The following is a 24,599-nucleotide window of genomic DNA, read 5'->3' as shown; positions in this document are numbered from 1 at the left end:
CCGCAGGAATGGCTCCTATTTATCAACTTGCACTTTGACGTGCTTTCGAACTGCTAGGTTGGCAGGAGCAGGGACCGAGCAACGGGAGCTCAACCCGCTGCGGGGATTCGAACCGCCAACCTTCTGATTGGCAAGCCCTAGGCTCTGTGGTTTAACCCACAGCGCCACCCGCGTCCCTATGAACATACTTGAACGCTAATTGCAGGAGAATCATCTTTGTCGTTAGTACCCAAAAAACTTGTAGAACCTTGGAAGAAGATTAAAGACACTTGCTTTTTGCCACTCTCGCTCACTGCAGGCAGTAGATTTAAAAACAAAAGCAGAAAACACAGACACTGAGCTCAGCTCGGCGCCCCAAGCGGCCACCTGCTCTCCCACATTCAAGGCCAGTCCTGACGGGGACAGTTGGGTCTGACTTGATACAAGGCAGCTCCATGTGATCATATATGCATTCTTGTAAGTCGGCTTTCTTGCTGTCTCGACCAGGCGCAATGGAGCAGTCACCCACATCAAGATCCAGAATACAGGCGACTACTACGACCTCTATGGAGGGGAGAAGTTCGCCACCTTGGCAGAGCTGGTGCAGTATTACATGGAACATCACGGGCAGCTCAAGGAGAAGAACGGCGACGTGATCGAGCTGAAGTATCCGCTGAACTGTGCTGACCCCACGTCTGAAAGGTGAGAAAGCCGGGAGTTGTGCGAGGAGGTGGCTGGGCTCCAAACCGATTATTTCCTGGTGGTAGGGCATGGCGATTGTGGTGGCGTCAAGCAGTGGCGGAGAACCCTCTCCAGCACCCGGGGCGGGGCATCCCGTACGGACTGCGCATGTGCGGCATCCTGTGCGTCCGCACTCCGTACGGGATGCCACACATGCGCAGTCGTGCCGCTTGCATGGCGACCATACAGGCAGCCGTGCAAGTGGCATCCTGTACGGATTGCATATGTGCGGCATCCTGCATGGAGTGCACAGACGTGGCAGCCTGTACGGTCGTTGTGAGGCAGCCCGTATGGACAGTGCGCGAGAGCGGCAGCCTGTACAGACGCTGGACTCCCTCGGCTGATCTACAGCTGGGGGGAGGCAGGGGCCATCTCGTCCCCGTCCCCCCGAGTGGCACATGGGGCGGCCCGCCCCCCACTTCATACGCCCCTGGCGTCAAGGTAGCCCCTGCAAGTTCTGGGTGTGGCCAGTGTTAGCATTAATGGTCTAGGTGCAAGCAGGCCTGGCTTCCCCCTGAGTCAGGCCTACTTGTGAACCAAGCCCGTCAGCTGCTGTTTTCCCCTCTCCCTCATCCCCAGCCTTTTTTTAACTTCCTGGTTTTCACTGCGTGGCTCAGAGCTCGAGGTTGGTTTTATTTTGCTGCTGGTTGCTTAAATTTTATCTTTCCTGCCGTCCCTCTGCAGCCTCATTGCTCTGTTTAGAGAGCGCACGGACCTTTGCTAGCGTCTGTGCCTCCTCCCGTGTAAGCGGCTGCTGCCCGCTTTGCTGCCATGGCTCTCCTTCCCTCCCTCCTCCCCGGCTCCAGATCGCTTTAAAGCAAGCAAAGTGAGAGCCTCCTAGAGTGTGTAAGCGGCTCCCGCTTTGCTTGACTGACGGCAGCCATGGCTCCGATCCGTGCATTCGCTCCTTAACACGCACAGGCATTTTCCCTTACTTTCTAGGAGCAAAAAAGTGTGTGTTTTGGAGCGAAAACTACGGTATGTGAATAGGCTTGCCTAAAAAGGTTTTTGGCAGGCGCTGAAAGGAGTACTGTACAGCAAAGGTGGCTGCCTGATGTCAACAGGCAGGGAGTTCCAAAGTGTAGGTGCCCACACACTAAAAGATTGCTTTCTTACAAATGCAGAGTGAGTGTTATGTGGCACCTGTACCAGGGCCAGCTCTGCAGATTGAAGTGGTGTAGAGGGCCTATGTGGAGTAAGTCCATCTGGCTCATAAATGGGTCCCAAGTTGTTAATGGTTTTGTGTATTAATAGCAACACATTGAACTGGCCTGGTAACAAATCGGCAACTGGTGCAGATTTCTGGGCAGAGGTGTTACATAAGAGTGATGTGTGCCTTCCAGTTTCAGTGACCACTTTTTAAAAAGAAATGTATATTTAAAAGGCTTGTTCATCAGGTATCATAAATTTTGGCCACTTCTGCTTTGACCCCTACATCACACCTGTTTGTGGAACAGTTGCTGAGCGCAGGGTTCGAAATTAACAGGGCGCCAGGCGCATTATTCGCCTAAAGATTTTTAGTGCCTGGCTGACGCTCAAGGATTACTGAAATGTATGTGATTTGAAGCTTCGAAGTATATGTGAAGGACAGACAATATCTTAAGGAGTTTAGCAATAAAGAATAGAGTGTTTTGAAAACTGAACTGTGGTACCAATATTTTTATTGTAAACACCAAATTAAGCATGCATTAACAATTTCTGCTAAAACTGTGTCACTTATGTGAATTGCATCTCTCCCCCCCCTCCCCCCCGGCGGCGACTAGACATTCTGTTTTGGCGCCCGCAACCCAGGTCCTGGAAGCCATTTGGCTCCTAGCTTTTCTATCCCACTGGCTGAGTGCAGGCAACTAGTGTGTTGGCCCGATGCGACTCACCTCATTTTGCTGCCTTTCCAAAGGTGGTTTCATGGGCATCTTTCTGGAAAAGAAGCGGAGAAGCTGTTGACAGAAAAAGGGAAACATGGGAGTTTTCTTGTCCGCGAGAGCCAGAGCCACCCGGGAGACTTTGTCCTTTCCGTTCGGACGGGGGACGATAAAGGAGAGAGCAACGATGGGAAGTCCAAAGTGACGCATGTCATGATCCGGTGCCAGGTAAAGGAATGAGGATGTGGGTGAGGCAAAGAAGCTGTAGGCCTGGAGGAGGAAATTGCTGGAGCAATTTCTGAGTGTGCTTTAATGGAGGTGGAAAGTTTGCATTCTGGTTCTCTGCATCTAGGTAAAGGTAAAGGGTCCCCTGACCATTAGGTCCAGTCGTGGCCGACTCTGGGGTTGCGGCGCTCATCTCGCTTTATTGGCCGAGGGAGCCGGCGTACAGCTTCCGGGTCATGTGGTCAGCATGACTAATTTGCTTCTGGTGAACCAGAGCAGAGCACGGAAACGCCATTTACCTTCCCGCCGGAGCGGTACCTATTTATCTACTTGCACTTTGACGTGCTTTCAAACTGCTAGGTTAGCAGAAGCTGGACTGAGCAACGGGAGCTCACCCCGTCGCGGGGATTCAAACCGCCGACCTTCTGATTGGCAAGTCCTAGGTTCTGTGGTTTAACCCACAGCGCCACCCACGTCCCTCTCTGCATCTAATTGCAGTCAAATCTTGGTTCCCGAATGCCTCTGTTTTGGAATGTTTCGGCTCCCGAATGTCGAAAACCCAGATCTAAGTGTTCCGGTTTTTAAACGTTTTTCCGAACCCGAACGTCCGACACGGCTTCTGTTTGAATGCAAGAAGCTCTTGCAGCCAACCGGAAAGCCGCACCTCGGTTGTTGAATGTTTTGGAAGTCGAACGGTCTTCCAGAATGGATTACGTTTGACAACCGAGGTTTGACTGTAGTGGAGGATTTTTTTACTGTATCCCCCCCCCCATTTTTATTATTATTTTTTTTGTAATACAAGACAATCAAAAACAAGGTAATCTAAATAAAAACAGCTAAAGGAAAGGAAATGCAGAGTGCTCTCTCGCAGGTAGCTCTTCGTTCTTGTCTCACACAGAAAGGGTGGACCCTTGCAGCTCTCACCTGGGAGTTTTTCATTCTTCTCTGAGCCTCCCTCCCTGGGAGATCTTTCACCCAGTCTCCTTCACTGACCGTCCATCACCTTTGTGTCTGTATAATCCCAATAAAGACCTAGAGCAGAGGAGACCAAGGAAAACAAAAGAGAAAGAAAGAAAGAATAATGAAGATAAAAGGAAAGAGAAAGAGAAATCCTCCTCCTAAGACGGCATCTTGAAAGAATAAAAAATGTGCTTTTTGGTGTGTGCTGAGGCTGGGGTTTTAGTCATATGCAGATTTATGCAGCCTGAATTGATTTTCTTGATAGATGGAAAATAATTTCTAAAAGTGACTGGCCTAGAATAAATTATGCAAATACCGGGCACCCGTGTGCATAGCTAACTAGCGACTGCCTCTTCTCCTTTCCTTCCAAGGATATGAAGTATGACGTTGGTGGAGGGGAGAGATTTGATTCCTTGACAGACCTTGTGGAGCATTACAAGAAGAACCCCATGGTGGAAACCCTGGGGACTGTCCTTCAACTGAAGCAGGTGAGAAGAAAAGTTCCCGGTAATGAGCATTTTGGAGAGGGATGGGCTCCAGTCCTCTGCAATGGCCCTGGTGTGTGCGTGTGCCTGTGTGCTCTTGTTTGCAGAGTGAGCCCTTCTATGTAGATCCTTTCCCTCTCCAGGCTTCAGATCCTCGGCAGGGCATTGCTTTGCAAGCAGAAGGTCCCAGGTTCGATCCCTGGCGTTTGATGGCTGGCTCCTTTCAGAGCACAGTATCAGTTGAAACTTAATTTTTTACATTCATAGAACATGCTCTTCTAAATGTATGTTTCCCCCCCCTCATTGCCCTGATCTTGACTATAAAGTTTTTGATTGTCTTGAGAAAGGACTATAAATGTCACTGCTTCGGAAGTCAATGCAAGGGCCAGGTGCCACCATGCCCCCCCCCCCAAAAAAAACCCTCTGCTTACAGCTCCCAACCTGGATGAATGGGTCTTGAATCCAAACTCTTGGAAATGGGTGCATCATTTGGAGCGCATGAACATTTTCCATACAGTATGAATGGATCTTACATGGGGGCTCTGTCCTAGGGATGGTAAAGTAAAGGTAAAGGGACCCCTGACCATTAGGACCAGTCATGACCAACTCTGGGGTTGCAGCGCTCATCTCGGTTTATTGGCCGAGGGAGCCGGCGTACAGCTTCCAGGTTATGTGGCCAGCATGACTAAACCGCTTCTGGCAAACCAGAGCAGCGCACGGAAATGCCATTTACCTTCCCGCTGGAGTGGTACCTATTTATCTACTTGCACTTTGACGTGCTTTCGAACTGCTAGGTGGGCAGGAGCAGGGACCGAGCAATGGGAGCTCACCCATCGCAGGGATTCAAACCACCAACCTTCTGATTGGCAAGTCCTAGGCTCTGTGGTTTAACCCACAGCGCCACCCGCGTCCCTCCCAGGGATGGTGCCTATACACAAAAATGTCTATGCTCACCTGATTCTCTTTCTTCCTCCACAGCCCCTCAACACCACCCGCATCAATGCAGCAGAGATTGAGAGCCGTGTCAAAGAACTGAGCAAGCTGGCAGAGACCACCGACAAAGTCAAACAAGGCTTCTGGGAAGAATTTGAGGTAAGCGGGCTCATCTGCCTCCATGGTCTGAGTCAGTAAGTGCTTCTGAATGCCAGTTGCTGGAAACCACAGGAGGGAAAAGGACTGTTGTGCTTGAATCGTGCTTGAGGGTTTTCCATTGGGGCAACTGGTTGGCCACCATGGAAAGAGGATGCTAGACTAGAAGGGCCATGGGCCTGATCTAGCCATTGACTCTTTTTAAATAAAAGTGCAGTGAGTGTGGAGCTGTTTTGCGTGCATCTGTGATTTTGCATATTGATTTGAGCTTACCAGCTCGTCGCTTGGGCTGCAGCCCATTTCTTGTGCATGTTAAGTTTCTCAATGCAACTCGGAACAATGGTTGTGAGTTGCTTTTAGAGTTTAGGCACTTCTGAGGAACGAACTTTGCCTCCCCAGGCTTTCTTTGCCTCTGGGTGAGGTTGCTGGTTTGTTGGTGAAAAGGTAAGAGCTTTCCATAGCATTGCTGCGGCACCACTAGAGGGAGCCATGGCACCGATGGATTTCTCTGGGTTCTTCTTCCTAAGGGCTCAGTGGCTATTGCCCAGCTTGAGAGACATTTTGGTTTTCTGTGACCGAAAAAGGACCTTGTTTTTAAACCTGGTTAAGGAAGCAAACCAGGGGACTAGGGTGGCGCTGTGGTCTAAACCACAGAGCCTAGGTCTTGCCGATCAGAAGGTTGGTGGTTCGAATCCCCGCGACGGGGTGAGTCCTGATGCTCGGTCCCTGCTCCTGCCAACCTAGCAGTTCGAAAGCATGTCAAAGTGCAAGTAGATAAATAGGTACCACTCCGGCGGGAAGGTAAACAGCATTTCCATGCGCTGCTCTGGTTTGCCAGAAGTGGCTTAGTCATGCTGGCCACATGACCCGGAAGCTGTACGCTGGCTCCCTCAGCCAGTAAAGCGAGATGAGTACTGCAACCCCAGAGTCGTCTGTGACTGGACCTAATGGTCAGGGGTCCCTTTACCTTTAAGGAGGCAAATGAGGCCAGCTATGATGCTACCTAGGAGCCCTTATGTGTGTTTTATCCTCATTAGGGTTCAGCCCTGCCTAGAGCTGGAACCTAAGATGTCCTTGGTTGGGGTGCAGGACTCCCCCACCCCTAAAAATGTTGTGAGGCTCCCAACAGAATATTAAAAACACGATAAAAAACTTCCCTAAACAGGGCTGCCTTCAGATGTCTTCTAAAAGTCAGATAGTTTTTTATTTCCTTGACATCTGATGGGAGGGCATTCCACAGTATCTGTCTGCACTGCTAACTACCCCAAAGGGCTGTTGGATCCAGACTTTTCTACCACAGGTCTGGATGACCCTGCACTCGCAGCCTGCTGCCTGGTTGGCTCTCAGGTGCCTTCCTCCAACTCCAGCCAGAATCTTCCCCGGGGCCACAGCAGTTTCAAGGCCATCGGCAAAGCACTTGGCTAGCTGCCTGTGAGGGCTTGTGAGCAACATCTCTTCCTGAAGCAAGAAACTTATATGGCTGCCGAGACCATATAACACCAATCCTGAGAGACCTACATTGGCTCCCAGTATGTTTCCGAGCACAATTCAAAGTGTTGGTGCTGACCTTTAAAGCCCTAAACAGCCTTGGCCCAGTATACCTAAAGGCCTAAACAGCCTTGGCCCAGTATACCTAAAGGAGTGTCTCCACCTCCATCGTTCTGCCCGGACACTGAGGTCCAGCTCCGAAGGCCTTCTGGCAGTTCCCTCACTGAGAGAAGCCAAGTTACAGGAAACCAGGCAGAGGGCCTTCTTGGTAGTGGCGCCTGCCCTGTGGAACGCCCTCCCATCAGATGTCAAGGAAATAAACAACTACCTGACTTTTAGAAGACATCTGAAGGTACCCCTGTTTAGGGAAGTTTTTAATGTTTGAAGTTTTATTCTGTTTTTAGTGTTCTGTTGAGAACCACCCAGAGTGGCTGGGGAAGCCCGGCCAGATGGGTGGGATATGATGATGATGATGATGATGATGATGATGATGATGATGATTACTACTACTACTACTACTACTACTACTACTACACCACTGTAAACAGAACCTACTTGATCAGGCCAAAGGCCCACCTAGTCCAGCATCCCGTTCTCACTGTGGCTAACAGCTGCCTTAATGGGAACTGGCAAGTGGGACCAAGCACAGGAGCACTTCCCCTCCCCTGGTTTCCAGCAGCTGGTATTCATAAGTGTTACTGCCTCCGACCATGCAGGCAGATTGCAACCATCATGACTAGTAGCCATTGATAGCTGCCTTCACTGTCCATTTGTCCAGTCCTCATTTAAAGTGATCCCACTTGGTGCCCGTCAGTGCCTCCTGGGGGAGCGAGTGCCGCAGCTTAACTATACACAGTGTGAAACTTTCATCCTTGGTGCCCTGTGTTCTGCTGGTTTGGAATACGGGCTGCTTTGCAAAACATTCACATCATCCTTTCTCGTAAGACTTTGGGTTGTCATCGCCCTCTGTGGAATTCTGTGAAATGCTCAGTGTCTGGTCACGGCCGTAGTTATCCAGCTGCTGCTTACAAGGCTCTTGTAATCAGGGTCCACCCTCACCCCCACTGGGATATTCATAGTGGCATCTTTTCTTGGCACTTGCCTTTGTGTCTTTGGCCCACGATGGGCAGGGTGGGCACGTCCTGGTGAAATTCGGGGCTGGGGCTGGTGGAGGAGGCGGTAAACACTTTGCAACATTCGTTGGATCCCCTGCTTGTTCTTTGTTCAGACTCTCCAGCAGCAAGAATGCAAACTCCTCTACAGCCGTAAAGAGGGGCAGCGGCAGGAGAACAAGAACAAGAACAGATACAAGAATATTTTGCCCTGTGAGTACTGAATGCTCTGTCCTTGCCTTTTCCTCAAAGCCGAGATTCCTGGCCAGTAAGATTCACCTGGTTAACCTTTGAGCTCTCCTGTCTGTTGGTGAGAATGCGCAGCCTTCTGTTTCTGGCACTTCCAGTTAAAAGGGTCTCTGCTAGCAGGAGACGCCCCTTTCAGTGCCACTCTGGAGAGCCTTTGGCAGGCCCTCTTCAGCCTGGTAATTATTATTATTATTATTATTATTATTATTATTAATAGCCCGCCCATCTGGCTGAGTTTCCCTCCTCATGTGGCTGGGGCTCTCAACTCCCACCATCACTGGCCATTGGCCATGCTGGCTGGAGTTAATGGAAGTTTGAGCCGAACAGTGTTCAAACATTTCCTTTGAAAAGTACGTGGAAACTTCAGCTTGTCCAGAATGCTGTGGCCAGACTGCTGACAAGGCCAAACTGTTAGACTGTTGACTCATAAATATTTTTAAAAAAATATCCCCTGCCCCTCCTTTTTTTAAAGAAGTTTTACAAAGATACAAATCCAATATTTTCCCAATAAACATGTATTTTTTTTACTAGCCCCACCCCTTTTGCGGGTTCTTACATTTTTAAAATTTGTAACACTGCATTTCCTTCCTTATGCCAATTATTAATTACTCCCTGGTTTTCCTTTAACATGAATTTCAACTGCTTGGTTTTAAGTTAATCTTGCTAATTAACATATGTGTACAAAAACATTTCAGATAATCCACAAATTTCCCCCGGTCTTTGATAAAGCTTTTTGGTTCTCCTGGTTTCTTATTGCTCCCTAAAGTTTTGCCATTTCTGCATAGTCCATTAATTTAGTCTGTGACTCCTCCTTGGTTGGTGCAGAATCTTCTTTCCATCTCTGAGCATAAATGATCCTGGCTGCGATAGTAGCATACATAAACAGGGGTGGTGTGGTTTGTTTGTTTTTTGGTCTTTAGGTAACTCTGAACCCATTATCCCTAAAAGAAAAGCTTTTGGTTTTTTAATAAAAGTTATTTTAAACATTTTCTTCAATTCATTATAAATCATTTCCCAGAAAGCTTTTGGTACCTTACAAGACCACTGACTGTTGACTCATACTAACAAGGTTCTGGCTAGTGTAACTTTGGGAGGGATGTGTGTGGCTATCACATTTGGCCATCGCAGGCTAGCTTAGAGTAGGGATGGGAAGGCAGGTAGGAGGAGGAAGGAGAAATTGAAAAGAAATGAGGCAGTTTCTCCTCCTTTCTGCTTTCCCATTCCACCTAACCTCAGCCAGCCATGATAGGTAAGACTGGTTTTCAACTTAGCATGAAATCTGGCGTGTAATTAGCTCATTTTGCCTGGAGAGAAATTTCCAACTCACGTTCTCTCTAACACAGAGAATAAATTTCTGTAATGCTTTTTTCCCTGGTTGCCCGGGCACAACTGTGGTTCGCCCGAGGCAACCAGCTGGGTAGCAGTGGACAAATAATATCTGACTTAGCAATTGCTGGTTGTCATTGTTTAATAAGGGGTGTCTTTGTTTTCCTCTTCCCTCCTTCCAGTTGACCATACCAGAGTTGTCCTTCATGACGGTGATCCGAATGAGCCTGTTTCTGATTACATAAATGCCAATATTATCATGGTAAGGGTGTTTGTGAGGATCCCCCCCCCCCGCCTCTGGGAGACTTGCAGACTTAATCTTTTCTGTTGAGGGGAGGGGTGAGTCTGGAGGAGCATCCCCTACCAGATGGTTAAGGGACCCTATTATTACTTGTCTGGTGTGGGTAGGGCGGCCAGTCCTGGGATGAGTTAAAATTTTGTTGTTGTTTAGTCGTGTCTGACTCTTCGTGACCCCATGGACCAGAGCACGCCAGGCACTCCTGTCTTCCACTGCCTCCCGCAGTTTGGTCAGACTCATGCTGGTAGCTTCGAGAACACTGTCCAACAATCTCATCCTCTGTCGTCCCCTTCTCCTTGTGCCCTCCATCTTTCCCAACATCAGGGTCTTTTCCAGGGAGTCTTCTCTTTTGACTGGAGAAGTGGGGGACTGGACAGGTGGGGGATCAACTCCCAAGAGACTGCGATCTGCTCACTGTATTGAAATGCTGTCTGCGATCTACCCATTGTCATTGCCAGGCAAACTTGTGAGCATTTTTTTGGGGGGAGCAAAAGTTGTTGAGCTCTTCTTAGGGGAGATTAAGTCCATGGATGCAAGGCAATTGACTGGAAGATCGTGATCGACCTGTTGGATATGCCCATGTTATATGATCCCCCCCCCCCCCCATTTTCTATGAAGGTGACAAGTGGCTTATAACAGTGTGCAATCTCACTGTATACAAGTTGTACAAGTGACAATACAGTGGTACCTTGGTTTAAGTACTTAATTTGTTCCAGAGGTCCGTACTTAACCTGAAACTGTTATTAACCTGAAGCACCACTTTAGCTAATGGGGTCTCCTGCTGCCGCCGCGCTGACGCTGCACGATTTCTGTTCTCATCCTGAAGCAAAGTTCTTAAGCTGAGATACTATTTCTGGGTTAGTGGAGTCTGTAACCTGAAGCGTATGTAACCTGAAGCGTATGTAACCCAAGGTACCACTGTATAGTATTTCAATAACTTAATTATTATTCTTATTTTGCAGCCGGAGTTTGAAACCAAGTGCAACAATGCAAAGCCCAAGAAAAGCTACATTGCCACCCAAGGCTGCTTGCAGAACACTGTCAACGACTTCTGGAGGATGGTGTTCCAGGAGAACTCGCGCGTGATCGTTATGACGACGAAAGAAGTCGAGAGGGGAAAGGTAAGGAGCCCACGCCTCTCAGGGGATCTCGCAGTGCTGATCAGCCTCTGAGCATATCAAAACAAAATTTAAAAAATCATTCCAGTAGTACCTTAGAGACCAACTAAGTTTATTATTGGCATGAGCTCTCGTCTCATGGTGGATCTGATTTACTTCCATCAGCCTCCACATCACATGGCCTCTCTGTCTGGGGCTGATGGGACTTGTAGCCCAAAACATATGGAGAACTTCAGTTGGCTGACATTGACGAAACCAGCAGCCCACCACCCTGTCTTGTTTTCCAGAGCAAGTGCGTAAAATACTGGCCAGATGAACATGCCCTAAAGGAATACGGTGTGATGCGCGTCCGAAATGTCAAAGAGAGTGCGGCTCATGATTACACGTTACGGGAACTCAAGCTTTCAAAGGTTGGGCAGGTAAGTCTGTGAAGTTATTTCTTTAGTTCTGGCCATCCTCTGGCTCATATTCTTCAAATGTGGTAGCAGCCAGACCTAAAGAAGAGCCCGCTTCTGTCCCGTATATGTTTATTTGTTTACATACAGCTATTCATTAAAAAAAAATACCAGAGCAGTTTGTACCAATAGTACAAAAACCCAAACCATATAAAAATGATAAAATCAGAAGTCAGCTAACGGTTGGAAATGCATGCAAAGGCCTGGCAGAATAGAAAAGTCTTCAGCAGTTGTTTAAAAGTTGACCCAGGAAGTGCTTGCTGAATCTCCATTGGCAGGGAGTTCCACAGAACTGGGCCAATGGCATAAAAGAAGCCTCTCCAACTTGGGGAACGATCAACAGTGCTCCTGAAGATGATCTTAGTGATTGAACTGGGATATAAGGCTCCTGAAGATGATCTTAGTGATTGAACTGGGATATAAGGTACCCTGGAGCTAAGTTGTTCAGGGCTTTGTAAATTACTGTATTTTTCCGTCTATAAGACGCCCTCATGTATAAGACGCCCCCTATTTTAAGAAAATCCACCCTCAGCACTATCCATGTATAAGACGCCCCCCCCCCCCCAATTTTGGACATTCTTTTTTAGGGGAAAAACCTAGTCTTATACACGGAAAAATACGGTAATGCAAGGACCTTGAACCTGGCTCAGCAGTAGATGGGCAGCCGGCCCAGATGCTTTAGCAAGGGCGTCACATCAGCAGTCTGCCTGCTGTATCCTGTACCAGCTGGAGCTTCCACACCAGACTGCAAGGGCAGCCCCACACAGACCACATTGCAGTAATCCAGCCTTGAGGTTACCAGTGCATGGACTCAGGCTATCCTATGGATGCCCATATTGTCCCTCCCTTTCTGCCTGCTCATTCATCTCCCCCTCCTATTGAAAACTGGATTGTGAGATGCTCCAAGCAAGGGATTCTTTCTCCCTCCCTCCCTCCCTCCCTCCCTCTCTCTCTCTCTCTCTCTCTCTCTCTCTGCTTCTGCTCCTCTGAAGGCCCCACAGGTGCATGAATGCCATAGGATCAACAACTGATAATATGGCCTTCCTCATTCAGGTGCGCTCCACATATTGTTGGACTCATATCCTCTCCAGTCAGCATGGCCAACGGCTAGGGATGATGGAGCCTAAAAATATTGGCAGGGCACCAGACTGGGAAAAGCTGCAACTGCACAGATGTGACTATAGAAATAACAATAATTTGAGGCTTCATTTAGCAAGGGAGCAAGGTCTTTCATGCCCCAAGCTTTCTCTTTTTATATAAAAAGGAAAAAGAAGAAAGCAAAAGAAAGGGAAAATGTGAATTTGTGTGTGTTAGGTAGGTCTGAGACACTGCCATAAGAACATATGAAGAACCAGTGGCCCTCCAGTCCAACCAGGGATAGCTCCCCCCCCCCCATGAAGTGGGGTGAAGCAACTGCCATAGGCAGATGAATCTCCCAATGTGGGTGTCCCATGGGTGTCCCCACAAGCCCTGCTGACTCCACGACAAGCAGAGAAGCCAGCGCCGATTTCCGGCGAGATCTCACAAAGCGTGAGAGATCTTGCGAGATTTCGATGAGATTCCTCGCCTGAAATTTGTGCCGGTGCCACAGCGGTGGAGAGGGCAGCTCGGAGGCGGTGTTGGCAGAAAAGGGGGTGCCCCGAGGGAGTGTGGGGTGACATGCCAGCATGGGGCGGCACTTCCTGTTTCACCTCATGCATCAAAATGGAATGTGCCGCCCCTGAGTCCAGCATTCTGTTCTCAAAGTACCTAGCTAGATGCTTGTAGGAAACCGGAAAGCAGGACTCCAGAACAAGAGTCCTCTTCCCTGCAATGGCTTCCAGCAACTGGCATTCAGAATAATAATAATAATAATAATAATAATAATAATAATAATAATAATTTATTATTTGTACCCCACCCATCTGGCTGGGTTTTCCCAGCCACTCTGGGCGGCTTCCAACAAGGATTAAAAATACATCAAAATGTTACACGTTAAAAACATCCCTGAACAGGGCTGCCTTCAGATGTCTTCTAAACGTCAGGTACCGTATTTTTTGCTCTATAAGACTCGCTTTTTCCCTTCTAAAAATTAAGGGGAAATGTGTGCGTCTTATGGAGTGAATGCAGGCTGTGCAGCTATCCCAGAAGCCAGAACAGCAAGAGGGATCGCTGCTTTCGCTGCACAGCGATCCCTCTTGTTATTCTGGCTTCTGAGATTCAGAATATTTTTTTTCTTGTTTTCCTCCTCCAAAAACTTGGTGCGTCTTATGGAGCAAAAATACGGTAGTTGTTTTTTTCTTTGACATCTGATACGGTAGTTTTTTTTTTCTTTGACATCTGATCGGAGGGTGTTCCACAGGGCGGGTGCCACTACCGAGAAGGCCTTCTGCCTGGTTCCCTGTAGCATTGCTTCTCGCAGTGTGGGAACCGCCAGAAGGCCCTTGGAATGGGACCTCAGCATCCGGGCAGAACGATGGGGTTGGAGATGCTCCTTCAGCAAACATGAAGGCCGAGCATAGTCATCGGGGATAGTCGCCATTGAGAGCCCTCTCCTCCATGAATTGGTCCAGTTTTCTTTTAAAGCCCCCCAAGTTTCGTCCCTTGCTGCTTCTTGTGGGAGTGAGTTCCGTAGTTCATGTGAGGAAGGACTTTCTTCCATCTGTCTTGAATCTCTCCTCTGAAAACAGGCCTTGGTTTGCCAGGAATGCATATAATGTTGGGGGGGGGCAGTCTGATCTCCTGAGGGAGGGGCTTCTTCTGTAACTGGGGTGCTGCTGTTGAGATGACTCCTTCTCATCTCCAGTGGCGCACCCTCCCCCACCCCCAAAGTGCTCCTTAAAAGGCAGGGAAAGATATTTGGGTGCCGTCTCTTCAGGGCAACACCGAACGAACAGTCTGGCAGTATCACTTCAGAACCTGGCCTGACCATGGAGTCCCCAGTGATCCTGGAGGAGTTCTAGATTTCTTAGAAGAGGTTCATCACAAGCAAGAAAACATCTCGGATGCTGGCCCAGTCGTGGTCCATTGCAGGTACCGTGATGCTTGGGCTCTGCAAGGGGTAGGCAACCTAAGGCCTGTGGGCCGGATCCGGCCCAATCACCTTCTGAATCCAGCTCGCGGATGGTTTGGGAATCAGCGTGTTTTTACATGAGCAGAATGTGTCCTTTTATTTAAAATGCATCTCTGGGTTATTTGTGGGGCATAGGAATTCGTTCATTTTTACCCTCAAAATATAGTCTGGCCCACCACAAGATCTGAGAGACAGTGGACTGGCCCACAGCTGAAAAAGGTTGCTGACCCCTGGGCTATGCCTTTGCTCTTAAGCGCAACATTTTTCAAAGCCAAAAGAAGCAGAAATATAAGTTGTGTGTCTGTGTTTTTCCTCTCCCCCCCCCCCCCCAGTGCTGGAATCGGCCGGACCGGAACATTCATTGTGATAGATATTCTCATTGACATAATCAGAGAGAAAGGTGAGTCCCTCTGCTTTTGTGCCAGCCTTTGCCTGCCTGGTGGGTTACAATTTCCATCAGTCCCAGCCAACACAGTTTATGATGCTGAGGCAGATGGGAGCATGGGCTTTCTGGCGGCAAGGGCTGATGGGCCACGAAAGCAGAGCACAGCCATCCTGGCTGGTAGCCACCAATAGCCCTTCTCCTCCATGAATTTCGCCTATCCTCTTTTAAAGCCATTCAGGTTAGTGGCCATCACTGCCTCCTGTGGGATTGAGTTCCAGAGATTAACTATGCCCTGCATAAGAAAGGACTTCATTTATCTGCCCTGAATCCTCCATTGTCCAGATTCTTCGCAGTTCCACTTACCATATTTTTCTCTCTATAAGACACACCTTTCCCCTCCTAAAAAGTACAGTGGTACCTCGGGTTAAGTACTTAATTCGTTCCGGAGGTCCGTTCTTAACCTGAAAATGTTCTTAACCTGAAGCACCACTTTAGCTAATGGGGCCTCCTGCTGCTGCCGCGCCACCAGAGCACGATTTCTGTTCTCATCCTGAAGCAAAGTTCTTAACCCGAGGTACTATTTCTGGGTTAGCGGAGTCTGTAACCTGAAGCGTATGTAACCTGAAGCGTAGGTAGCCCGAGGTACCACTGTTAGGGGAAATGTGCGTGCGTCTTATGGAGTGAATGCAGGCTGCGCAGCTTCCGCTGAAGCCAGGAGAGTAAAAGGGATCGGTGCACACCGATCCCTCTTGCTCTCCTGGCTTCAGGGATAGCTGCCCGAAGCCTCCTGAGCTGTGCATTGCGTTTGCTGAAGCCAGGAGAGCAAGAAGGATCGATCCCTCTTCTCTCCTGGCTTTGCTTCGCTGGAGAGGCGCTGCGCAGCTTTCCCTCTCTGCTCAGCTCCCCTTCAGCGAAGCGGGAGAAGAAATGGAAGGGGCTCCGCATCTCCTGCCTCTTTGCTGAAGGGGCGCTGCGCAGAGAGGGAAAGCTGTGCAGGGCCCCTTCAGCGAAGCGGGAGAAGAAACAGAGCCCCTTCCGTTTCTCCTCCCACTTTGCTGGAGAGGCGCTGAGCAGAGAGGGAGAGAAAATGTTTTTCTCCTGTTCTCCTCCTCTAAAACTAGGTGCGTCTTATGGTCGGGTGCGTCTTATGGAGTGCAAAATACGGTGCTGCAGCTGCTTCAAATGGAGCCTACAAAGAAATGAAATTAGAACGAAATGGAGCCTCCAGGCCCAGCAGCAGTCTCTTCTTGAGACCCAAACCCTAGAGGCACTTCCTCGAGGCCTCTTCTGGTTGGTCACCGTGGAGAAGAGGGTGCAGGCTTGGTGGGTCCTTGGTCTGACCCAGCAAGGCCATCCTTGCTTCCTCACTCCCACGCTGCCCAGCCTAGATTGCTGCTCTTCAGGAACTTCGGACGTCAGTGCAGAAGTGGAAGTTATTTCGCTGCGGCATAAGCTGCTGCTGGCTTGGGAGCTTAGGTGTGGCTTCAGCCGGAATGAGTGGGGCTGGAAGGGTTTTCTCTCAGGTCCTGCCTGGGCATCCCTGTCCTGCTGATCCTTTTTACTCCCTGCCCTCCAGGCGTCGACTGTGACATTGACGTCCCGAAAACCATCCAAATGGTGCGGTCCCAGCGGTCAGGGATGGTGCAGACGGAGGCCCAGTACCGGTTCATTTACATGGCGGTGCAGCACTACATCGAAACGCTACAGCGTCGGATCGAGGAGGAGCAGGTAACGTCTCGAGTCGGGCTTTGAGGTGGGGCCGCTTTGGCTAAGGGCCCAGTGGGCGGGAAGTTCCAGTCTTCCCTTTTAGAAATAGGATAGTCTTTCAGATTTTCCTTCGTATTCTGGTTTTAAGCATCTGTGTTTGTTGGTTTACGTATTGTAAGTGTATTTTAGTGACCTTGGTAAAAAAAGGAACTGGTAAATTTAATTAATAATAAAACTAATATGATAAATAAGTGACCTCTCTTGCCTCCATGTGCTCTCTGTCTCTCTCCCTTTCAGAAGAGTAAGAGAAAAGGCCACGAGTATACAAACATTAAATATTCTTTAGCAGACCAGGCCAGTGGAGACCAGAGTCCTCTCCCACCCTGTACTCCAACTCCGACCTGCCCCGAGTAAGTAGATGATCTCCTTCCCTCTCCAAGATCACATTCAAGGGCAAAGTTCGACATCACACCCAGATACAATGGCAAGCGACACGACTGTGACAGTGATACAGTCGTACCTTGGAAGTTGAACGCCTTGCGACTCGAACGTTTTGGCTCCCGAACTCCGTAAACCTAGAAGTGACTGTTCCGTTTTGCAAACGGTCTTGGAAACCCGAATGTCCGACGTGGCTTCCTGCAATTGGAAGCTGCGCCTTGGTTTCCAAACGTTTTGGAAGTCGAATGGACTTCCGGAACAGATTCCATTCGACTTTCAAGGTATGACTGTACATTAATGAGGAGAAGAAACTTCCAACAAAGGATGGCAAAATACCATTGCAATTGCAAAGTGTAAATTTCAGCAAGGTTTACAAGGAACCAATATAGGCCCATTTATTATTACAGTATTATTATTATTATTATTATTATTATTATTATTATTATTATTATTAAAGTTTTTCATCTAAGCAGATGAAAAATAGGTAGCCTTCCAGGTAAGATTCTGTTTCCAAGGTTTTCCTCTGGTGTTAACACCTCAAAGGCCGTATATTTGCAGTTTTCACAACTGGGATGACTTCATCTTCCACTGCTCTGGGCTTATCCATGCGAAAGAAGGCCCAGGATTGCACTGGAAGCAAAAATGCAGGAGGTGGGCTCCCCTGGGTCATTCCTGTCCTTCTGCACCATTAAGAGGCTGCCTTTCCTTGTTACCCAAATGCCTAGGCACTGTGGCTTTATCCACATGGAAAGATTTGGCAAGGCTTCTCTTATACTGTATGTAGAGCAAACCTTTTGGAGCTATAATGTAAAGGGGTGGGGAAACACCCACCCACACCTGTGCTTCAGCCTTGAAAAGTTTGCAAACAAATGGTCTCATCACAGAAAGATTTTCTGTGTCTCTGCAGGCTTTTTTAAAAAAACAAATAAATGCAAAGTTTATAGTTTTTTTTACTGAGCTTAAATCCTGCTTTTCTTGCTTTAGGAAACATAAAGCACATTTCTTCTGTGCCTGGAGCCTTCCAGATGTTTTGCACCATGATTCCCATCAGCGCCAGCCAGCATGGCTCATTGGAGGTGTGGTCCAAAACATTTAGAGAGGATCCGATTGGCGAAGTCTGTTCTGAGTGACCCAGCCATCCAGCAAACAAATGGAATCAGCGTCAGCGGAAACCTTGTCTTTGTGTTTCTTCTCTATTTCCAGTGGATTTTAAAACCCCTTTGCTTCTCCCTCCAGGATGAGGGAAGACAATGCCATGAGAGTCTATGAAAACGTTGGTCTGATGCAGCAGCAGAAAAGCTTCAGATGAGATGCAATGAGCAGCGTTCCTTGTGAGGAAGGCAAGTCTGACTTGGGTTGTGGCGGGGCTTAGCAGAGGGTTGTACGTTAATGGGGATCCGGTGTGTGCAGGCTGCAAGCAAACTACATCCTTGCATTTCCAGATTCACTTCTCATGTTCTCCAGTGAAAGAATCTTGGGAGCAGGGCTGGGAATGACTTCCAGCTGGCACCCATTAAGACATGTTGCTAGTCATTAGTTTCCGAGCACAATTCAAAGTGTTGGTGCTGACCTTTAAAGCCCTAAAAGGCCTCAGTCCAGTATATCTGAAGGAGCGTCTCTACCCGCATCGTTCTACCCGGACACTGAGGTCCAGCTCTGAGGGCCTTCTGGCGGTTCCCTCGCTGCGAGAAGCCAAGTTACACGGAACCAGGCAGGGCCTTCTCAGTAGTGGCGCCTGCCCTGTGGAATGCCCTCCCTTCAGATGTGAAGGAAATAAGCAGCTATCTTCTCTTTAAAAGACATCTGAAGGCAGCCCTGTTTAGGGAAGCTTTTAATGTTTGATGTATTACTGTATTTTAATATTTGGTTGGAAGCTGCCCAGAGTGGCTGGGGAAGCCCAGCCAGATGGGCGAGGTATAAATAATAATAACAATTATTATTATTATTATTATTATTATTATGAGGTGGGCCATTGATCTGGCTCAAGATGAAGCAGGTTCTCCATAGATTAGCGTGGCAGTCCTTAAAGCTGCAAAGCTCATGCAGCTCTAGGACAGGAGTGGCCACCTAGATGATGCTGGAAATGCAACTTCCATCATCCATGACCTTTGGTCAGGGCAGTATGGGAGTTGCAGTCCCCAATCCCCTGTTATAGCGCCCTCTCTGTATATTGTGGAAAAAGGCATGAGATATTCCAGCATGTGTGTGATTCTACCTTCCCTATTCTCAGGGCAGTATCTCCTATCTTCACAACAACTTTGTGGGGTAAGTTAGGGCGAGAGAGATTGGTCCAAGATAACCCAGCATGCTTTGTGGCTGTGCGGATTTGAATCTGGGTCTGTCCAGGCTCAGTCCAATACTCCATCCCCGTTCCACCTTCCTGGTTCCCCAATTTGAGTTCCAGTCAGCCACTTGGGACCCACTTCTAGTTCCTCTCCTATTGCGTGTGATTCCCCTCTGAATTGAAGAACGGAGATGAGCCTGAGCATATGTTTAAAGGCTCTTTCTTCTTTTCTCCCTTTACAGAACTGAAATACCATTTTCTTTTATAAGAAAGTGAAGCCAAGTGACTTGAGAAGCATCCCATGAAGAGGAGTGGACTTTGACAGCTGCATAGAGCCTCTTATTTATGGTGTTTTTAACCCTTCAGTAATAAGCGGAACTTAAGACTATCTTTCGGAGAAACTCCTAATGCCTTTTCTCAACAATGTCTGATTTCTACAGTCCCTGATTTTGTTTTGTTTCCATTCAGCTTGCGGTTCTTTTGCCTCCAGTGCAGACCAATACTCTGTTGTACTTGAACATTTTTCTCTCTCTCTCTCCTAGATGCTGAGGTTTTAAAGCTGTTTCCAATTAGATATATTTTTTTTTAAAGGAAAATCCGTTTCTTATACTTAAAAAAGAAATTAAGTAACACATCAGGTGATAAACTAATACTTTTTTCGTTGTTGGAGGGGTGTGTGTGTGTGTGTGTGTGTGTGTGTGTGTGTCAGTTGTGCTAATTAGACATTTGTTCCTCCCCTTCTGCCCCCTTACTCTTGGCCCTGCTTCTGGTGAGGAGCCAGTGACCGTTCTGGAACAGGGCACGTTGATCAGTTAATTTGTTCAAGACTTTAGTCCTCAAGGTGTCTGTCTTTCTTGGAAACGACGTTGCTTCTCTAGAACTGCCAATGATGCATGGTTTGCACCAGAGAAAACTAGTTTGTTTCTTAGAGCCTGCTGGGCAACTGTTAAGATGGTTGCTGCTGAATTCTGAGTGTTTTGGTTCAGGTGGTTGGGGGGAAGAGAGAGAGAGAGAGAGAGAGAGAGAAAGGGAGTGGTAGCTAAACTCTGATTCTGTGGTCAAAATGTTGGTGGCGTTCTGGAGTAAGCAGCCCAGCCTCTTTATCCGAGGCTCGTCTGGGGAGCAATCTCCTTTACTGCCCTGCCTGTGAGCATCCCAGGTGGTGTGTTAAAAGCAGGACACTGAACTAAACTGACCGGAATGACCCACTGGGGTTTTTCTTGTGTTCTCCGCCCTCTCTCCTTAAGAGGGGCAAGCGGTTGGATCTTCGGCAGTTGCGTTTCCCTGAATGTTGCCTTGGCCGTGTGAAAGGGGAGCTCTTGCTTCATGTTGCCTTGTGAGGGCGGAGGAAGATCTGGTTTCCAAAATGTCTTAGCAGCGTATTCCGTTAAGCGTAGATGTTCTGTGATTAACATTCTGCCTTTTATTTCAAAGTGCCTTTCCCTTCCTGCCTCCCAGCTCCAAAACCATCTCTCCCCAGCTGGTGTAGCTTTCCCCCCCTGTCGGTGGAGTGGCGTTCAGCTTCTCTAAGTGGTCCTTTAGTGACCGTTGAAACCGTAGCCCATCCTGGAAACAGGACAACACCCTTCCTTGTCCAGCCTTTGCGGGGTTTGGGGTGTGTGTGTGGTGGCAGGTTCTGATCAGTGGGGTGAGGTGGGGAGGCTTTTTCCGGAGGCCTTTGGTTGGCAGCGTAAGCCAGAGATGGTTCTCCAAGAGCTGCTTTCCCCTTTGAAGCTGCATGGGAAGCTGACTTGCTTAGGTCAGAGCTGGAAAAACCTAATTTTAAGGCAGCGCTGTTGGGAAATCAGCCTCTTGTTGCCTTGGCTGTGCGTACAGCATTCTTAAATACAATTAGGATTTTTAAAAAATGTGCACCCAGAAAAACTGCATCCTGCAGTCTAAATGATGTAAATGGAGCAAACTTGCATAATTTCTCTGACTTCTAATAATTGGTTCCCTAGTTTTAACTACACCCCCCATCCCTGAGTTTTACTGGCATTGCTGATTATGGAGAGAATAATGGGACTATTAGCTTTCCCCGACCCCCCACTGAGGTTCTGAGATTTCAGCTTGTGTAGCCTGTGCACTTGAAAGAACCTTGAGGACTAGAACCCTGTCTGGTTTTGTTTTGTTTCAAAAGAAAGCTGCTCTTGAATCCTTCTCCCCCGCCACCTTGATCAGAATCACAGTGTGCACACAGCCATGCTCGTTGCGAGTTCAGCTTGATTGAACGGAAGGCCAGGAGGAGTGGAAATCTTCAACGTTTACTGTCCTTATAAAATAAAAAAAAACCCACATTTTTTGCCCTATCTTCTGACATCAAATTTTGGAACTCCTGTAAGCAGCTATGCCTGAAGTTTTGCATCTTACGCCTCAGCCTAGTCGGGCCACAGAGGAAGCTCCCTTTCTGCCTTGTCCTCAAGTTTCACCTTAGCATTAGCAAAGACTTTGTTGTAGTTGCGGCCAAGAGGTTGGGAGCGCACGAGAAAGGTGTGTGGCAGAGCCCCCCAACATTGGACAGATGGTGCCATCTGTCGCTACAAGCAGATGGTACTGGGATGGGGTGAGGAATTTGGTCCTGGTGGATGAAGCTCCTGGAGGTGGGAGGGTTGGACCAGGGCAATTTTCAGGAGCTGAACCCCACTTACCCAAGCCAAGGGACAGGGCCATGCCTTACGATGGACCTGGGGCAGCGGCCAAAATCGGGGTCCCCATTTCATGTTCTCCTTCCCTTCCTCATACGGAGTAAAAACCTCAACCTGTTTCCTGGTGTCGCAGTGCTAAGTTTCCTTGTGTACTGTGCTTTGCTCCTCAAAAAATAAATAATTGGGTATTCCTGGCAGGGAAACCTGTAGCGACCCCAGGGTGCAGTTAAGTTTGGCTGCGTGTTATGAAAGGGGAGAACTAGACATGGGGATCCCAGTTTTGGCTGCCACCTCACTTTCCTGAGAAGCGCCTAGTTCCACCCTCAGCACCCCTGGGTTTCTTCTGATAGATGGTTCTCAACGGGAGTGGGTGAAAGCGTACCCATAGGATGGAGATCTTTTTTAAAAAGAGTGCCCTGAACATTGTTGCTTGCCACCTTTTTAATGCATTGTGTTGCCTCCCGAGAACTTTGACTTCAATTTCGAGGGGGCTGAAACCCTGTTCAGTTTTTTTTGGGGGGGGGGGGTGACTGAAGGACTCCACAGAATCATCAACGCTTCTTCTGGTGGACATTCCCCCCCCCCGCCAGAAGAACGATGCTGAATCCTTCCTTCCTTCCTTCCTTCCTTCCTTCCTTCCTTCCTTCCTTCCTTCCTTCCTTCCTTCCTTCCTTTGCACCTGCAAAGAGCTGAGTGGAGTGCTGGTGATGTCATTGAATGCTGCCCCCCCCCTTTCTCCCAACGGTCCCTCAAATTTTGATGCCTGAAACAGTCATTATTATTGTTGTTGTTGTTTTGGAAGGCTTGTCAAATGAGAGTTTTAAAGGAACAAAATTCCACCTTGAGCATGGAGCCTGTAGGGAACATTGATGCAACCCTATCTTTCTTAAGACTGACAGGTCTGGCATCTCCTTCCAAAATGCAGTGCTCTATGATCTTTCTTCTCTGCTCTGCTCTCCCCTCCCACCCCACCCTAGATGTCTATTAGACCACTGGCTGAAATATGCCATCAGGCAAACAAATGCTATAGGACTCTTGACAAGGTGGTCATAATCTTGACATAGAGTGTTCGCCTTTTCTTTCCCAGGAGCTTTTAAAGCAGGAGGATCAATACATGGAATGCCCCCCCCCCACAATCTTTATATCTGCCCCCCTCCCCCAGCCTGAGTGAATTCGGTTCAATAAAAGCTCCACTGTGTGATTCTTGCGACTAGGATTTCGGTTGCCTGCCTGGTTTAAGTCGGAACGTGGCATGTTGAATGTGCGGTTATTATTTTTCTCAGAGCATGTGATTACAGAATGTCATTGCTGAAACTTGAAAACAAACAAACTCAAATATGATTGTGCTGAGATGAGAACTTGAATAAGATCTTTGGGCCTTGCTGAAAACCAAAAGGAGACCTGTTCTTGTGGTGGTTGTTGTTTGTTTCTTTAAAAAGCTGACTTTTTAAAATAAAGACCCTCGCTGTGAGTGCCCTTTTGCAGAAGCAAAACTTTAATGAACTTCCATAGCAATAGGGACACCCAACCCCTTTCCCAGGGATGGGACCCACAGGTAGCAGAATGTAAGGGGGTGGCTGCATAGATATTGTGTCTTAGAAGTTTGTGGACTTGCAAATGGAAGGCGCATGGAGGAATCAGAACTGTTATCGAATGTATTTTAAACGATCCTTCCTAAATTGATCTCTGAAACAGCCAAAGGCTTCAAGGGTTCTAATGACTTAGTTTTAAATGTTGGGGAAGAATTTTTTTTTACATATTTTGGGGGTCAAGGGAATGTCCTTTAATTCTGGAATTGTCTTAACTTTTGAAAAGCCTGCCCTGTCTTTTCTTTCAGTGGGAAGTTGCAAAATCTGAAACGTGGAATATTTTCACTGAAAAATTGCATTTCCCTGGTCTGGCGCATGTCCCGCTTCTTCCTATTTTGGGGGAGAGCACTCAGAACTCTCCATGGCCAGTTTTCCTGACCTCGACTTCATGCGAGTGAAATTTAGTGACCCCTCCAGAGGCAGTGATTCCCAGACTCTTGCGGACTGTATGGTTAAGAGGCTAGTTACCTGCTGGCAAATCTGCTAGCTCTGCAGCAGGGGTGATTGGATCAGTCAGTTGCTGCCAAGGCAGAAAAAATTATCCATGCTCAGAGGCTGCTCTTTGTCATGTCTCTGCATGAGTTTGGCAGCACACCCAGACCAGGGACTCATACAGAGGGGCCTGGTGCTCTTCTAAGGGCAGATAACACTCATTCTTTCACATACTCTAAGGCTTTTGGAGTTTGTGAGTGAAGAATGTCTCCTCCTTTCTAATTTAAGAGAAAAGCATTACCTCAGAGTTTGGGAAGCCCTGGCCTATGAGGATGATCCTTGCCGGTGTGCCATTGCTTACTGAATGTTTGACGATAACGTACTTCCATTTTTTCACCGACTCTTTAGAAGAAAGCTCCTGTCAGTCTCAACGAAATGTTTTATTCCCCCCTCCCCCCATGAAATTTCATGTTTAAAACGATTTTACTTTGTTATTCTGTAGTGAGAAACCATAGCTTCTGTTGTTAAAGGTATGTGGGGAGACGATAAATGAAATAACTGGGAACTAGCTGGGCTGGAAAACTCGCAAACTAGAAATTTTGAGCAATTTGACGTATTTCTTAGCCCCAGATACTAGGATGGGGCGGAGGCTTTATATCATAATTTTGTGTTGTGTTTTT

The 24,599-nt window shown here is 48.0% G+C and overlaps 1 protein-coding gene across 1 annotated transcript in view; it reads left to right on the top strand.

Moving 5' to 3' along the window:
- PTPN11 (protein tyrosine phosphatase non-receptor type 11) overlaps positions 1 to 23,220 on the top strand; it is a 32,806-nt gene extending 9,586 nt beyond the window's left edge. The window contains exons 3-16 of the mRNA XM_079987011.1: positions 487 to 681; positions 2,618 to 2,810; positions 4,139 to 4,255; positions 5,231 to 5,344; positions 8,058 to 8,154; positions 9,699 to 9,778; positions 10,777 to 10,935; positions 11,220 to 11,351; positions 14,245 to 14,399; positions 14,772 to 14,839; positions 16,401 to 16,552; positions 16,829 to 16,941; positions 18,206 to 18,309; positions 19,496 to 23,220. Of these exons, the coding sequence (XP_079843137.1) occupies positions 487 to 681; positions 2,618 to 2,810; positions 4,139 to 4,255; positions 5,231 to 5,344; positions 8,058 to 8,154; positions 9,699 to 9,778; positions 10,777 to 10,935; positions 11,220 to 11,351; positions 14,245 to 14,399; positions 14,772 to 14,839; positions 16,401 to 16,552; positions 16,829 to 16,941; positions 18,206 to 18,278 (1,648 nt within the window). The 3' untranslated portion in view covers positions 18,279 to 18,309; positions 19,496 to 23,220. The remainder of the gene's footprint in view (positions 1 to 486; positions 682 to 2,617; positions 2,811 to 4,138; positions 4,256 to 5,230; positions 5,345 to 8,057; positions 8,155 to 9,698; positions 9,779 to 10,776; positions 10,936 to 11,219; positions 11,352 to 14,244; positions 14,400 to 14,771; positions 14,840 to 16,400; positions 16,553 to 16,828; positions 16,942 to 18,205; positions 18,310 to 19,495) is intronic.
- Positions 23,221 to 24,599: the final 1,379 nt, after the last annotated feature.

The sequence above is a fragment of the Podarcis cretensis genome (genome assembly GCF_951804945.1).
Source record: "Podarcis cretensis genome assembly, chromosome: 8".
Lineage (NCBI taxonomy): Eukaryota > Metazoa > Chordata > Lepidosauria > Squamata > Lacertidae > Podarcis > Podarcis cretensis.
The sequence above is the reverse complement of the archived record's forward strand: the minus strand, read 5'-3'. Positions and strand labels throughout refer to the sequence as shown.